Raw genomic sequence first — 15,615 nt, 5'->3', positions numbered from 1 at the left:
TTCTGCACATTTGTGCACTTTAGGTTGATTCAGTGTTAATTCGATATGTATATCTTGTTTGTATTCTCTCCTTATAGCCTGTACTGTGGTCTTACAATGTAAAAAAGGTAATTTATTAATTTATCAATTGCTTTTCCCACAAATAATTAAATATTTATTTGCGGGAAGCACCTTTCACCTAAAAACATTAATATTTAGTGTAGAAGAGCTCACCCCAACCCTTCAAAACCTTTAAATAAACGTTGATTCACTGTCAGAATTTCAATATATATATATATATGTAATATTCAATTTTTCTGAGACTCTAATTTGTGAGTTTTCATTGGCTGTAATCCATAATCATTAACAATAAAAGAAATACATGATTAAAAAGATAAAAAAGATGTGTAATACATCTCTATAATATATATGTTTCACATTTTGAAATGAATTACTAATGCACTAGCACACATACACTACATTATTGCAATGATAATATACTGTGTAAGCTGTTGTACTCTGTGTCCTGCAGGTGTCAGCAGTGCAGTAAAAGCAGTGGTTTAGAAATGAAAAAAAAAAATTAAACACATTAAAAACATGTTTCCAATGATTTACATCGTATTAAAATCTGTAAATATCCTAATATGATACATATATAAACGACCAAAGGATTAAAAAATATAACGATGTAAATTCAGCGACTGGAGCCACCCAAATCAACTGCCTGCAAGTCCAGTCCTGTTTTTACCACCTTCCGACAGGAAGCGCTCTGATTGGCTGGGAGTGCAAACTTACAAGTAGCCAACCAATCATTGTTTAGAGGGTTACTTATGAGCCAATCAGAGCGCGCAGGAGGCGGTACCAGTATGAATGCGGGTGGGAAAGTTAAAACAAGTTAGACCATTTGCTTTACTGATACACAGACCCACAGCAACAGGTCAGAACAAGACTGCAGAGGTGAGAGTTTTCAGAGTTTTTCTGTGTTTTCTGTGTTAAATTCCGCTAATATTTTACGTGTTTTTGTGTTCATAGGAAGGGCACAATATTTGTCACTGAAAAAGAAAAGTTATGAAATGTTTAATTGGCTTAATTAGGAGTGATAAGTGTTTAATATATACAGGTTCATGCCCTGCAGAAGGTTCTAGTGCAGGAAATATATGTTCAGTGGGGTTGTAAAAATGTGCGAAAATTGTTATTTAAATATCACATTTATTTTATTGATATTATTTTATATGAGACACCCCTACTGTCAACTTTGTTTGAAAACAGCATTTTTTTATTTAATTTATTTTAATGTTTAATTTGTTCATGAGAATTCAACCGTTTTTTATATTCTAATTATATTCTAATATCTAAATAACATTTTAAACCTTCATTGTGTTTAATTTGTATGTTTGCTTTATAATGCTATAATAATATCAGAACATGATATCAGTGGCATAAAATACTAGTGTTCAAATGACAGTTACAGTATGCTGTTTGATGCAATAATGCTTGTAACAATATATTCAATTGTTTTCTTGACAGGTAGATATTACACTGTTGCATGGACTGCACAGAACTATAGCAATGATATGATGATTTAATAAGATCATATTTTATATTAGTCGCTCACTAATGATGATAATGGTGCAGCTACGTCTGCATGACTGATAAAACTGCATGCAACAATTGTGATCACGTACCAATGTGCTGAATACCATAGCTAACCACTTCCTCTTGAAGCTTCTGAAAGCAGATCCTCTTCTTGCTGTGCAAGTCTGACAGTGTGGCCTCTCCTCCCCTTAAATTCCTCTTTTTGGTTTACCTTTTACCGCAGGTTAATAGTAGAGTTACACACTGTCAGAAAGGGCAGCTAAACAGAAATGAAACAAATTAATCATATAAGTAAACAAACCAAACTAGGATTTTTTTTTTTAAATGTTGGAGGAAGAAATATTAGGAGGAAGCAAGTGTCACATTGTGGGGCCCATCCTCCTCAGGTCAAACCACTTAGTAGTAGTTTATTATTGCTAGAAGTAGTTCTTTATACAGCTCTGGAAAAAAAATAAGTGGCCACTTAAAATGATGAGTTTCTTTGGTTTTACCAAATTGAAAACCTCTGGTATATAATCAAGAGGAAGATGGATGATCACAAGCCATCAAACAAAGCTGAACTTCTTGAATTTTTTGGTTTAAAGTTATCCAAAAGCAGTGTGTAAGACTGGTGGAGGAGAACATGATGCCAAGATGCATGAAAAAAACTGTGATTTAAAACCAGGGTTATTCCACCAAATATTGATTTCTGAACTCTTAAAACTTTATGAATATGAACTTGTTTTCTTTGCATTATTTGAGGTCTGAAAGCTCTGCATCTTTTTTGTTATTTCATCCACTTCTCATTTTCTGCAGATAAATGCTCTAAAAGACAATATTTTTATTCAGAATTTGGGAGAAATGTTGTCTGTAGTTTATAGAATAAAATAACAATGTTCATTTTACTCAAACATATACATATAAATAACAAAATAATAAAACTGATTTATAATAATTTCTTAATTATTTCCAGAGCTGTATATATACTGTATATACCCTCAACCAGATCAATCATATATAAATGTCTTGGTACATCAGTGATACAAGTGATGCATGTATTTTAAATGCACATTCAAACGCACGAAAGAAGGATGGGTGACTGTCAGTCTCTTATCAGCATCAGCCAAAAAAAAGAGAGCAAATAGATTTTTTTATATATTTTTTATAGATCACAAAGAATATAAACATTATCAGAGTGTGATTAGAGACTCCAGCAGATTTGACTGTACAGCCTAACTAAAAAACGAGTGCCAGAAGGTAACATAGACATGAAGGCACCCTGAAAAACTGGCATCCATCTACTCTAATGTCCTCAAACCTGGGTGATTATGTGCAAATGAAGGGACGACACAGTTGACGACACAATTGGTTCAACACTCTTTAACTAAAGCTATAATCTCCAAAATCTAAGCTGAACAAGTGAGATTTCCGCTACAGCAGTACCGCAGCAGTGCTGTAGCAGCACCACTCCCTTATAAAGTTACAAAAGCGCTATGACCTCTGCTGCTTTTGCAATACAGGGAAGCCAGTCAGAACAGAGATAAACAGTTCCACTTTATATTCAAAAACAAGAACTCAGACAGGAACCAACAGGACACATGGTTCTACTTCACTTTTCACCTCTTTGGGGCTGGAGGAACAGTCTTGTAGTAGTTTTCCATTTTGTTAACGATTTAGGCATTTTTGTAGATAAAAGCAAATCATACTTTTTCCTGTTGTGCTTAAATGAATTATGCAGCACAATTGCTCCACAAACCCATTCAAATGTGTACAGTTTTACAGAATCGTGAGTAGGGCTAAAACTAATATTTATTTGGTGTTTTCGACTTGTCGTTTAGTCAATGATTATTTCTGCCATGCCCTCCATCTTTGCTTGCTGTAGGTACAACTCATGTTTCTACCTTTCTAGATTGTTTTTAGGACGCTTATTTATAAATATACAGTGAAACAAGCTAACAACATAGTTTGTCAGTAACTTAGTCACTAAGCAAAACTGCCTCTTCTATATGCAGGCTAGTCGGTCGTGTAAAATCTGCAAAAACACTCTGTTTTCATTGTTTTCTGTGGAGGCTAAATGGTAGCTAACTAGTTTGTAAATACATTCTACAGTATAATTACCTCACAAACACAAACAGCTGTATACAATTCAACAGAATTGTGTAGAACCAGTCAGATTAGTCAGATTTTCCACTGTGTAATAATTAGCAAAATACTCATTTTCTTTACGGCTAGCATGAATGCTAATAGCATTAGTTCTAGTTTTCTAGCTTAGTAAATTATTGTTATTCATTCATATCATTCCAGATCATATTGAGGTGCATGTACTGGTCACGTAATACCTCTTGCTGATTGTATCTTCACCTGAAAGATAAGAATTCACTCAATTGTTGTTGGTTTCATTTTCAGCCAAGCTGGTTCTTCTGGTGTCGTAAATCACCCGCATGTTAGCCAGCATTGCTCAGATTGTTGTCACAGAATTTACTAATGATATGAATTTTTAAGCTGTTAAATTTACGTATAATGAATCAAATTTAATCTAATGGCTTTATCAGATTGTGTTATATTAGGTGAAGGTATACAGTATGGACAAAAATATTTGGACACCTGCTCATTTAGGGGTGCAGCCCAGTGTGGCTTTAGTTTAGTTCTCCAGCACCGAGGCTGGAGCAGTATTAGCATTAGCTGCTAACCGTGCTAAGCGCTAGCACACCTCTTCGCTGTTCTGAGGCGAGTATATCAGACTGTAGCCTGCGCGTTTATCATGTTAAAACAAGCTACATGGGACGACCCTAACTTGCTAATAGTGCCCTGTCGTACCAGAACACTCAGGGTTCCTCAGTGTAGAGCTGTTTTGCAGCGTTTGCTAGTGCTAGCGGCTGCACCTAGCCACCTAGCCTTAGTGGAAATCTGGAAATCTAAGCGTACTGTAAATAAACAGTAATAAGCGCTTTATTTACTCAAAAAAAAAAACAGTTTTCAGGAGAGAAATCTGTGTAGATTAACATTCATCGCTCTTTTCACTTTAAAAGAAAAGTTTGTTTTAAGTATAACAGTTTTGTTTACTTAGCTTAGCTTAGCTTTACTTAACTTACTTATCCCCCCACCACCACCCAGCGGCTAGACCTGCTGAATTAAAAGGAAAACATGGCGTATAATACAATTGCGTATAATATATATTAATTATATAACTTTTTGCATGTTTGTATTTATTGATATATTGTATATACTTTGTTTTTAAAAAAGGTAAGAAAAAAACAAGGGTTTTATATAGGAATGCTTTATATTAGCAAGAAATAAATAATACATTGGCAAAATAATACACAATAGAGGGCTTATGATTCAAAATATTGCCATATATTGCAAAAACTTATGGAAGGCAATATATTTTAGACAAAAACTGTCCTGGTATAAAAAAACACACTATTATATTTATAATATATATATATATATATATATATATATATATATATATATATATATATATATATATATATATATATATATATATATATATATAAGAAAGCTTTACTTTTTATTCATTCAAAACAGTGGGATCTAACAAGTACAATACTGCTGTGAAGTGGGTGGGCTTTAAATAGAGCACTAAATGAACCATTAAATGCACTAGACTTTACATCTAAACTTTTAACGTGAAATTAAAAACTGTATTTTTGAAAATGTATACAGTATTGTAAAACAAAATATCACAATAAGATAGAAAGTTCTCTCTGGCTGAGATCTAAAATCTATGTAGGATATGTTGTAATATCCTCTCAGTTTGCCTGGGTTGCAGTTTTGCATGGGGTGACCCTCGCTGTGTGTATAACGGCTGGGCGTGTGTGCAGTAAAGGCCTTTATGGCTGAAGTGATCTGCCTCCATCAGCAGTATAAGGAATCTATCAGTCTTCTGCTGAAGCCTCTAGAGAATTCAGAAATAATGGGCATTTTATGAAGCCTCATTTAACAGCGGTGGTTTTAGAGGCTGTAAAACCAAAGGTTTTCTCTTTTCGATGCCTCCCAGCCTCATATTGAGTGCAGTGGATGACAGATGTCACGCCGTATTAACGCCTCCCGGTGTTTATGAAAGGCCTATAAAAGTGGGAACAGACCTGTACTGAACAGCTGAGGAGAGGGTCTGTCAAGATCGGTTAGAATCAGTAATGAAGTAATCTGTATTGGCTGTATTGTTATATTGATTTAATCAAGTAATACATTATTTTACTGATTACTTTGCTAATATACAGTGGCAAGAAATAAGTATGTGAGCCCTTTGAAATGTAATGGTTTTCTGCATAAATTTAATATGATCTGTTCTTCATCCAAATCATCCCCCCCCAAAGCAGCAATAACTTCAACCAGCCTCCAGAATTTTTGTCAATTCTGTCATATACCTTGGAAATCCTGGAGTGTACACCTCTCTTCAATCAATCCATAGTTTTTGAGATGTGAAATCTTGACTTGGCCATTCTAAAAAGCAGATTTAGTTTTTATGAAGCCCGACATGCTCCAGTGTTTTGGGTCATTGTCCTGATGCATAACCCAACTTATACAGAGCTTCAGCTCATGACAGACACTCTTATATTATACTGTAGAGTAGAGTATACTGCAGAGGCCCAAATCACGATGTTCCATAATTTACGGTTGGGATGATGGTTTCATGGTGATGCGCAGTGCCTTTTTATGCTAGATGTAGAACAGCAAAAGTTCAATCTTAGTGTCATCTGTCCCCAAAACATTTGACAGTACCACTGTGGAGTGTCACTGTGCTCTTTTGCAAACTTTAGGCGTGGAGCAATGTTCTTTTAGTAAGTAGTGGCTTTCATTGTGGTGTCCTGCCATAGACAACCTGCTTGTTCAAGGTTTACGAACTGTAGACTAATGAACATAGATGTTAGCCGGTACCACTGATGCCTTCAAATCCTTGTCTGTCACTCAGCATTTTTTCTTTACCTCATTGATGAGTCTCTGTTGTGCTCTTGGGGTAATTTTGACTTGGAGACTACTTCTTGGCAGAGTAATCATAGTTCCAGATCTGTCCATTTGTAGATTGTTTTGGTAATTTTCTTTAATATTGTTAAAATCACTTTGTAACCCTTTTCAGCCTTATATACATTATTGATTGTAGATCCTCTGAAAGCTCTTTTTGCCATGGCTCACATACAGTAGCATACATAGCAGTTAAAAACCCCAAGTATGCTAACAATGAGTCTAATTAGTTGTTTTTATTGCTGTTCTCATTGAAGGCATGCATTGTGACTTTTTTTAAGCATGATATATTATATGTATGTCAGTATCCTGGACTTGGTTAAAGTTCAGATCACATTTTATGACACATTTATGCAGAAAACCATGAAATTCCACAAAAATGCTACTATCCCCTTAAAATACAGATTAAGAATAGACTAAAACCCAAACCTTTGTTGAAAAAGATGTGGTAAATGCAGTGGTCTCTTGTAGTAACTAGCGATACTATGCTAGTATCTCTAGCATTTGTTTTGTTTGTGTGTTGTAGTTGCCGACACTTGCACAGGAGGTGATGTGCTGCTTTACAGTATCGACAACACAATGCTGTTCTGAAGTCAGCATCTCATGTTATCGTTTCACTAGTTTTGACTGGTGCATTCTCTAGTGGTGGGCTTTGTGTAAAAAAAATAAATAATCAAGCCAAGACTGTGATGTAAGAGTTTGGGGGTTTTGGAATCGAACTGTCTTTCAGCTCTGTTTTCTTCTGAAGGAGGAACATCAGTGTTTTATGTTCACAGTTTATTACTTCCATGTCCTGAACTCTTACTGTTCATCAGTGTTGCATTGTTGGGCCTCTTAAGATCATGTAGTCGGGCCGAAGTCTATACAGCGTGCTGTTTTTGTGTTTGTTTGTGTGTCCAGGCAGACCACCACTGTCTCGCTTTTCACAAACAAACAAGTGTTTCTGAGAAGCAGTTCAACCCCCACCCACCCCCCCATAAATGCACCATAGTTCCTACATGGCTGGTTTTGACAATGGCTGACAGATTGTGAAGAGGAAGTCGTGTACATTACTGGCAGCCCTTGATAAACAGGACCTCTGTCTATTGATTGAAATGACTCTTTCACTTCCGTCCCGGGACGTTCTCAGGGCACGCAGAAGTGGCTGAGCTCTAGAGCTTTAGAACAGACGTGCACTTCTTATATGCGCAATTCTTATTTTTATAGTTTATTATGAAAATATGGAGGAAAACAGACATGCTAAGTCTACAGAAATGGAAAAAGTAATTGGTCTGAAAGCCAGAACCACCTAAAAAAATTATGTTAACACTTCCTACGAATGTTATGTTTATAAAACTCATAACATAGTCATAACATATTATAATCCATTCATAAGGCATTCAAAACTGCATAATACATTACAGCCATGTTTATTATGCATTGTTAATTGTGCCATTATATATATATATATATTTATTATTAATAATTTTGTCCCATAATGAAAGTATGTCACTTTACTTGAAGTGCACAAAGACCTGTTATAATACACTATAAGTGACTGTAATTAATATTATATTCAAGTATTCAAGTATAAATCATGAGTGGTTTAAAATAACTAGAGAATTATATAGCACGTGTTTATATTTGGTCATAAAGCAAGCTTTGTTTATTGGAGTTTATTGATATTGACATATAGCATCTTATGAACACAGTTAATGCATTATGATCACAAGTCATAATGTATAAAAAAACATGGCTAGGTTATACATTTTTATGAATATTTATGAATGCATTATAATATGTAATAAAAGTGTTTTTAATTTTTTATAGATATGACATTTATAAAAAAGTGTTCCCAAAATGATTTTATCTGGACCAAGACCACCACTTTCGATCTAACCAAATTTGTGCAAACTGTATGCATAATTTTAGTACAAAAACCCACAAAGACGTTACTAGTGGCCTCACAGTTTGCACCAACTTACAGCGAACTGTGTGGCACCATGCAGACCGTTAGCTGTGTTAGCATGAGCCCTGGACCCACAAGGTTGTACTGTGGTAAGCTTCAAACAGCAACCTCCTCTCATATCCTGTTTGTGCAAGTTTCCAGTCATGCATATCTTCAGCAGTGGAGGAAACCAGTGTCTTGCAGGTGATCACGCATTGCTGTGTGTGTGTGTGTGTGTGTGTGTGTGTGTGTGTGTGTGTGTGTGTATGTGTGTATTGTCGCTGTCACTTCTTGATGTAATTATTGTTCTCTAGAATTAGAATTTCATGATAAATGATCAGAAATGCTTTAGAATGATTTAGTAATAAACCTTTTCAGATTAACAATTTTACATTGAAATTTCTAGTTGTGGAGATTATAGAGTTATGTACATTGATCATGCATTGTTTCCTCATTGTTTTACTCCACATGCAGTACTCAACTTAGCAGTAAGTTATTAAGGAAAATTGTGTGGCGAGTCTAGAGTGCATATGTTTCAATAAAAATATTGATATTTGACACCGCTTATTGATATTGTATTGAAAAAATAGTTTTATTCCCTAGTATTTATTTCTAAAAATCAACTTTACATCTAAGTAATATATACAGGGGTTGAACAATGAAATTGAAACACCTGGTTTTAGACCACAATGATTTATTGTGGTGACAGACAGTTCTGGTGGAAACAGGAGAGTTGAGGTGCACATTGAATTCTGCGTGATTTGATCAGCCGTGGTTTTATGTTTTCTGGATACAATCCGGGTTAGCACCTGAACATCCCTTTCAGACAGCTTCCTCTTACAGCATCCACAGTTAATCCTGTTGGATGTGGTTGGTTCTTCTTGGTGGTATGCTGACATTACCCTGGATACCGTGGCTCTTGATACATCACAAAGACTTGCTGTCTTGGTCACAGATGCTCCAGCAAGACGTGCACCAACAATTTGTCCTCATTTGAACTCTGGTATGTCTCCCATAATGTTGTGTGCATGACAATATTTTGAGCAAAACTGTGCTCTTACCCTGCTAATTGAACCTCCAATTTAGCCATGAAACCTCCCACACTAAAATTGACAGGTGTTTCAGTTTCATTGTCCAACCCATGTATATCTATAATAGTAATATATATATATATATACGTATATATATATATATATATACGTATATATATATATACGTATATATATATATATATATATATATATATATATACGTATATATATATATATATATATATATATATATACGTATATATATATATATAATGCACTAGAATCTACATAACAACTAACTTCCTATTGGTTTCAAACCTGTAGACATGCAAGCCCAAGCAAAATACATGAATTTTAGCTCATTAACATCCTAAAAACTAAAACAGCACTGGAATATTCAGTGTTGTCAGTGATGCTACATTGCTATAAGTTCAGCTGTTTAACTGGAATATCTGGGGAACGTACCGGCTTCTGTTGTTGTTTAGCTGTTTGCTGGTTTTACCGGAATTTCAGCTTCTGGTTTACGTTCATACTGAACTGCTTCCTGTTTCCTTACAGCGAATTCTTTACATTTTACAGTGCAGGTTGGAGTATTAGATCAGTAGAACCCGGTTCTGCAGTAACATCCATTCACATTCCGGTGCTCAGCACTACCTGCCTGTACCTGTCTGAGGAACATTCCCACTGTTCGGTGTTCACTGTCCAGCACAATGCTGCAACTCACCAGTACCAGCAGCTGGTAGAAAAGACACAATTAGCCTATCATGTGTGACCTCTACTACTCATTTGTGATTAAAAACATTGTATCTTCATTCCTCATAAAATTTACTGTTATATTACTGTAATTATTACATTGCAAGGACAGTTTTTTTGTAAAACCTGATCAACATTTTCCCAATAGCTTCACATTTTTGTGACTTCCATGTACTGAAAACTCTATATATTTAACTATACCACAATTACACAGTTTTAGGTCTAATGGCTGCACTAAAAGAACACTAACAAAGATTTAAGCAAATTAAAAGCAGCATATCTACATTTATATTTACAGCATTTTAGCTGACGCTTTTACCCAGAGCGACTTACAAGGTTATTCCTATTACAGACATGTACCAATGTACAGTTAGGAGTCTTGCCCAAGGACTGTTATTTGTGCATTTGTACAGTATACTTGCCCAGACCTGGAATTGAACCACAGTCTCCAACATGGTGCCTCACTGGCAAGCAGTGGTGTTATCCACTGCACCACACCAACCACCACATATCTAACAGAACTTGCTTAGATACTCATGACAGTTTAAAGGTGTGTGCAAAAGAGGGGTGGGACAAAAGATCATTATTGAGATATATTTTATAATTTTCGTTTCGTTTCCAACACACTGTTGATGCATGGTGTCAAATATCAATATTTTTATTGAAACACCGGTGCTCTAAACTCCTTTAGACTCGCCCCGCAATCTGACTTATGGATAGTTACGGTTTCATTACTCTGTGTGATGGTGCTATAATCAAATGAATAGGGTAAACCTGCGGAGAAGAATATTGGTTGTTAAATTCTGTAAATTTGCCGGCAATAAATTCATAAATGGAAATGCGAATGCAGTATTTTGGCTGGTTGATTATAGTCAGAAATAGAAATGTGAGAATGTTGTGAGAAAAAATACAGAATAACTGCACTGCTATTCCATTTCCAGGCAGTTGCTAGGCTGTTGATACAAGGTTGCTATGGTATTCCATGTAGTTGTTATGGTATTGCACATTACTGTATTTGGTTTCTGTGGTATTTCAGGTGTTTCAACGGCATTGCGAGCTGATTGATGCAGCTAAAGGGGTTGCTAAGGGGTTGCTTTATTGTTGCTAGATGCCAGTTAGATGGTTGCTATGGCAGCCTCGCTGTGGTACCCCATGTTGATGACTGGGTGTTGACCTACTCACGTAAACTCATGCTCTGCAGGTAAATGCACTCTCTGACATTCCACCCAACTATCTCTCTGTAAGCTGTGCTGCACAGGTAGGTGCATGCCTGATGGAATGTGGAAGAAAAGTCGTCCGAATGCCAAGTATGTCACCATACAGCTGCCCCAGGGGAAGAGAGGGGAGGGGTTTAGAGACATGCTGCTCAGATCACTCTGTTTCCCTATATGGCCATACTGCTGCATGTCTGACAGCCCTGGTCCTGGAGGAAGTCCTGTCCGGCTCGTTTTAGAGGTTTCCTGCTCCAGTGCTCTGTAATTGGATGATTAGTTGGATCAGGTGGGTTGGGGTGCACATGCAGGTCACTGGGGTCCTCCAGGAGCAGTTCTGGGAACACCGGTGTAGACGATCTGTCGCTCAGCTCTGTTGGGGTCGTATAGAAAAGGAGGAGTGAGGGGTGTTTCCATGGTGACCGTGGTAGGTAGGACAGGTTGATATCTCCTGAGTGACAGATGACAAATGGAGGAACAGAGCATGAGGAAGAAGAGTGTGGCGTGTCTTGCTGTTCCACAGAATGAAAGAGAGAGTGAGACACAGAGAAAGAGAGAGAGAGAGAGAAAGAGAGACAGAGTCATAGACTTGCAAAGAGATACTAAAAAAAGTTGTAGAGATGCCAAAAGGGCAATAAAAATAAAATATAGAGATTTGAAGAGACAGCAATAAATGTGAAGAGAGAGAGAGAGAGAGAAAGAGATGCCGAGTGATGAAAAGAGAACTGGAGAGAGAGAGAGAGAGAGAGAGAGAGATAAGAAGACAGAGAGAAAGAACAAAACAAAGAATTGCAGCAAAAGAAATAGATAGAAAGAGGAAGAGAAAGAAAAACAAAAATAAGAGAGAGCTAGAAATTAAGAATAGAATAGAGATGGTAGAGAGGAAGATAATGAGAAAAAGAAGACAGAAATGAAGTAGAGATAAAAAAGAGGTTTAGGGAAAGAAAGAAATAATGTAGAAAAAGAGATAGATAAGAGAAATTAGAAGAAAAAGACAGAAGAAAGAAATGATTAATAGGAAGAGATATGTAAGGAAAGAGAGAGAGAGGAGACAGAGAAATGAAAAGAAGAAAATAATGGAAAAGAAATGAGAGAGAGGGGAAGAAAGAAGAGAGACAAGAAAAAAATTAGAGCAAAGGTGAGAAAAAAGAAAAGAGAAAGAGATAAAGATAAAACAATACAACAGTTAGGTAGATAAAGTTGGAGAGGAAGAGAGACAGCTAGACAGAGAAGAGAGTGATGGAGAAAGACAGAACAAAAAAAGGGAGGGACAAATGGAAAAAGACGGATGGGAGATAGGTAGAGAGGGAGAGTAGGAAGAGAGATCTCCCAAGAGAGAAAGAGAAAGAAAAGAATGACAGTAAATGAAGAGAGTTGGGTAGAAATAGATAGAAAGGAGGAGAGAGATAGAAAATTCAACAGATTAGAGAGGGACTGATAGATAGAAAGAATAGAAGAAAAGGTCGATGATTAAAAGAGCAGTTGAAAGAAAGAACTATAATAATGCAGAGAAATGAGAATATAAGAGACAGATCTGGGTAGACAGAAAAAGAAAAAACTGCACAAAAAAGGACGAGGAGAGAGAGAGAGAGAGAGAGAGAGAGAGATTAGTAAGCGTGCAGAGAGACAAGCAGAGAGTATGAAAAGAGCTTGGGAGAGAGCATATAGAGAAAGATGTAGAAAGCTAGAGGAAAATAATCTGACTTGGGAAAGAGAAAGCAAAGGAGAAAAGAATAGAGAGAGAAGGGGGGAGAAAGAAGAAAAGTAGGGAAAAATAGAAAGAAGAGAGATGGAGAGGAGACAGAGAAAGAAACTCCATGGGGAAAAAGAGAGAGCGAAGGAGACATATAAGCAAGAAAGACAGTAAAAGAAGAGAGATGGCCAGAGTAGATAGAAAGCTAGAAGAGAGAGGTAGAGATATCAACAGATGAGAAGAAGACAATAGGGAACAAGAGGAAAACAGGGACAGCAGGTGAAAGGAAGAATGATAAAAATGCAGAGGAATTATGAGAATGAAGTAAGGATATCCAGATAGACAGAAAAAGAGAAAACTGCCGACATGAGGAAAAAAAATTCGAGAGAGAGAGAGAGGGTAGTAGTAGACATGCAGAGGGGTATAAAAATGAAGAAGGGATATATGCAGAGACAACAAGAGAGAAAGACCGGCAAGAGAAGGGCAAGTGCAGAAGTGCAGACATTGAGGAAAAGATGAGAGAGAAAGAGAGAGAATCCAAATGATAAAACAGCACAGACACAAAGAAAAAGATGAGTAGACAGAGAGAGAGAGGGATAAAGAAGCAGAAAGGGAGCTGGTCGGCGCATCGGAAGGGAGGAAAGTGGGATAAAAGAGAGGAGAGAGGGAGCGGCAAGACGAGTGTGTAGAGAACAGGGATGTGCAGGCAGGGTGGAGCGGGGGATGAAGAATGTCGGGGAGAGGGGAGAGAGAGAGAGGGAGCGAGAGAGAGAGAGGGAGAAAGGATGAGATCATCGCAGTGTAATGAGTGATGTGGCTGCTTTAGGCGTGCGCTGCTGTGATGCTGCTGAATCGATAGCGTTCGTCTGCAGGGAGGAGGGCAAGCGGCGGTCCTGCACGGATTACAGCCACATCGTTCCTGCATTTATACTCTCTCTCTCTCTTTCTCTCTCTCTCTCTTTCTCTCACTCACTCACTCTCACTGTTCCCCACCCAAATCCTGGGATTTCTCTGCTTTCCTCTGCTTTCCTGCTGCTCTGAAGGATGCTGATCTGATTGCTTCCCGTTTCCAGGCAGTTATTCACGTTTCTAGTCACTTTTTTCCTCAATTGGACTCTCTATAAGATTTCTCTTTGGGAATTTTTTTGGGGGGAAAGACCTCCGGAGAGCGATGCTGGGCTTGGATGTGTGCGAGTTTGGCGGGCAGCTTCTGGAGCTGCTTTGGCTGACAGTTTGCTACAGAGGTGAGAGACTGGTGGATTCTGCTTTATCTTCTTTTTGCCGGCTCAGGAACTTGAAGGGGAATTCCACTGAAATTCCAAAATTTTGGCAGAATTCAGTTGTCAGGGGCTCCGAGTCGTCCAGCGGTCTAATGCACTGCCACGATGATCGGGAGATTGCCGGTTCGAATCCTGTTCATGTAGCTTGCCATCAGCTGCCAGAGCCCTGAGAGAGCACAATTGACAAACGGCCTTGCTCTCTCTGGGTGGGTAGATGGCACTCTCTCTGATCCACCTCACTCCAAAGGGTGATGTCGATCAGCACAAGGCATCTGTGAGCTGATGCATCAGAACCGAGTTGCTGTGCTTTCCTAAGTATCGGAGGAGGCATGTGATAGTTCTCCCTCCTGGTGTTGGGGCATCACTAGTAATTGGTTGGGTAATTGGCCGTGTAAATTGGGGATAAAATGGGGAAAATGCAGTGGGTTGAGAACCAGGTGTCTAAATGAGCTTTGTCCAAGTAAATGTTTTCAAAAGTCTGGTTTGGATGACCACAACATTGGTGGAGAATGCGGGACCTGCAATGCATTTCCAATGAGTGCACTCTGAATGACAGTGTTTTTCTGTTTTGTCTTTAATTGAACTACTGGCTAATATTCAGAAAATTTGGTGAAGTTGCCCTTTGATCTGTGATTGGTTTAGCTGCTTAAATCTGAAATATTAAAAAATTATTCCAGTTTATATTACAGTAATGTGATTAAGATTCCCGGGTTGCTGCAGTTCAGTTTGACACCTGTTCAGTCGGGTAGCTGAGTGGGAAAGTTCATGAGTGAGCTGTTGATCGTGAGGGGCGACTCCCTCTGTGTACAGACACACGACTGGACCGGGTGTGTGTGAGGCAGGTTAAAGTGTGTGTGGATGGTGTGTGTGTGTATTTTGGCAGCGGTGCAGATCAGGGGCGTCATTGTGCTGCTTATAATTACATCTCACACACATCCTCTCTTCATTCACTCTGCAGCACTACACACCGGACACTCCACACTCCTAATGCTGGAGTATACTCTTTCTCTCTTTCTTTCTCTCTTTCTCTGTCTGTATATATCTCTCTCTCTCTTTCTATGTCTCATGTGCCCTCTCTACCTCTACCACACTATATCACTGTCTGCCTCCTATATGCCTTCTGTCTCTTTCTGTTTTTACTCTCTCTTTCTCTCTTGGTTGCTCTCTTATATGCTCTCTC

General features: G+C 37.8%; 1 protein-coding gene across 2 annotated transcripts in view; it reads left to right on the top strand.

Annotated features, from left to right (window-relative positions):
• Positions 1-839: 839 nt before the first annotated feature.
• arhgdig (Rho GDP dissociation inhibitor (GDI) gamma) overlaps positions 840-15,615 on the top strand; it is a 60,315-nt gene continuing 45,539 nt past the window's right edge. Inside the window, exon 1 of one of the 2 annotated variants that reach the window (XM_007245552.4) lies at positions 840-936. Coding sequence is in view for 1 of the 2 variants with exons in the window: in XM_007245551.4 (XP_007245613.1) it covers positions 14,327-14,399 (73 nt within the window). In the remaining variant the exon portion in view is untranslated. Of the gene's footprint in view, positions 937-14,022; positions 14,400-15,615 lie in introns of those variants that run through there. The other variant, XM_007245551.4, reaches the window with a different exon arrangement.

Source organism: Astyanax mexicanus, chromosome 19 (assembly GCF_023375975.1).
Source record: "Astyanax mexicanus isolate ESR-SI-001 chromosome 19, AstMex3_surface, whole genome shotgun sequence".
NCBI classification, from domain to species: domain Eukaryota; kingdom Metazoa; phylum Chordata; class Actinopteri; order Characiformes; family Acestrorhamphidae; genus Astyanax; species Astyanax mexicanus.
Note: the sequence above shows the minus strand (reverse complement) of the source record. Positions and strands in the feature narration are given on the sequence as shown.